The 973-nt window shown below is 38.5% G+C and overlaps 1 protein-coding gene across 1 annotated transcript in view; it reads right to left on the minus strand.

Annotated features, from left to right (window-relative positions):
* The window catches only part of LOC106102634 (synaptic vesicle glycoprotein 2B-like), a 14,446-nt gene that overhangs the window by 2,259 nt on the left and 11,214 nt on the right, over positions 1–973 (minus strand). The window contains exon 8 of the mRNA XM_013282175.1: positions 258–428. Coding sequence (XP_013137629.1) covers positions 258–428 — 171 coding nt within the window. The remainder of the gene's footprint in view (positions 1–257; positions 429–973) is intronic.

The raw sequence follows: 973 nt of genomic DNA on the forward strand, positions 1-973 counted from the left end.
GATGATGATGACGACGATGATGATTTTCAAGTCAAATCACCACTGAGTTAATACTAAAGGTTAGGCCTTATGTTTTAACAAATCGCGCGGGCCTAATGTAGATTTGTCAGACTTCATACACGTCCTTAAAGTTTAAAGACATGTTGTATTTTCGTCTTCCTTAACTATAAGACAGTTGCATCAATATAAAAGATACGTTGAGAGTAAGTGTATGACGGTCTACCCTAGACTGCAAGATACCAGTCTGGTGCTTAATTTATATAAAATCTAGAAGGACAATACTCACAGTGCAATGTTTTCTTGCCTATCCTATTGATAAGGAACCCGATGGCGAGGTATACGACTGCGAATAAGGCGCCCATTGCCATGGAGATGGGGAACACGCCGACTGACACGTCCGTGCGGCAGAAATGGTACCCCTCTTCGTGCTGCAACAGTTTTACATGTGACAAAACATTCAGAGGTCGCACATCTTTGACAAAATTAACACACAACTGCTGTGCGATTGTCGACTGTCGATTGTTTCGCAGCATATTTAGTTGCACAACTAAAAAGTCGAATAATAAGACTAAATGGTTGTGCCATAGTTTGGTCTGATGAGCACGCAAGTAATAAAGATGTAAAGATTTATTAGCGTACAAACATCACAGATACTTTTGCGTAGTTTTATTTATTACTCGCAATTGCACACGTTTTAATTAATTCATTTCTTAGAACTTTGTTCTATAAAATTGTGCCGATTACTAAAAAGTGTGCCATCGCTGCTGCAAAGAAGGGCACAACTGACGCAAAATTCCCACAACACAGGTAATAGTAACATAAATCACGAGCAATTTCATTCACAACAATGTTGCGTGTTCTTCAGACTTTGCTAAATTGTATTGATAGCTCAACAAAAGAAACAATAGCTATTACGGACAATTAAAACTTAATAAATTGTCATAGCGTCGGTGGCTCAGTGGTTTGAACACTT

This window comes from Papilio polytes, unplaced genomic scaffold (genome assembly GCF_000836215.1).
Source record: "Papilio polytes unplaced genomic scaffold, Ppol_1.0 DF823912.1, whole genome shotgun sequence".
Taxonomy (NCBI): Eukaryota; Metazoa; Arthropoda; class Insecta; order Lepidoptera; family Papilionidae; genus Papilio; species Papilio polytes.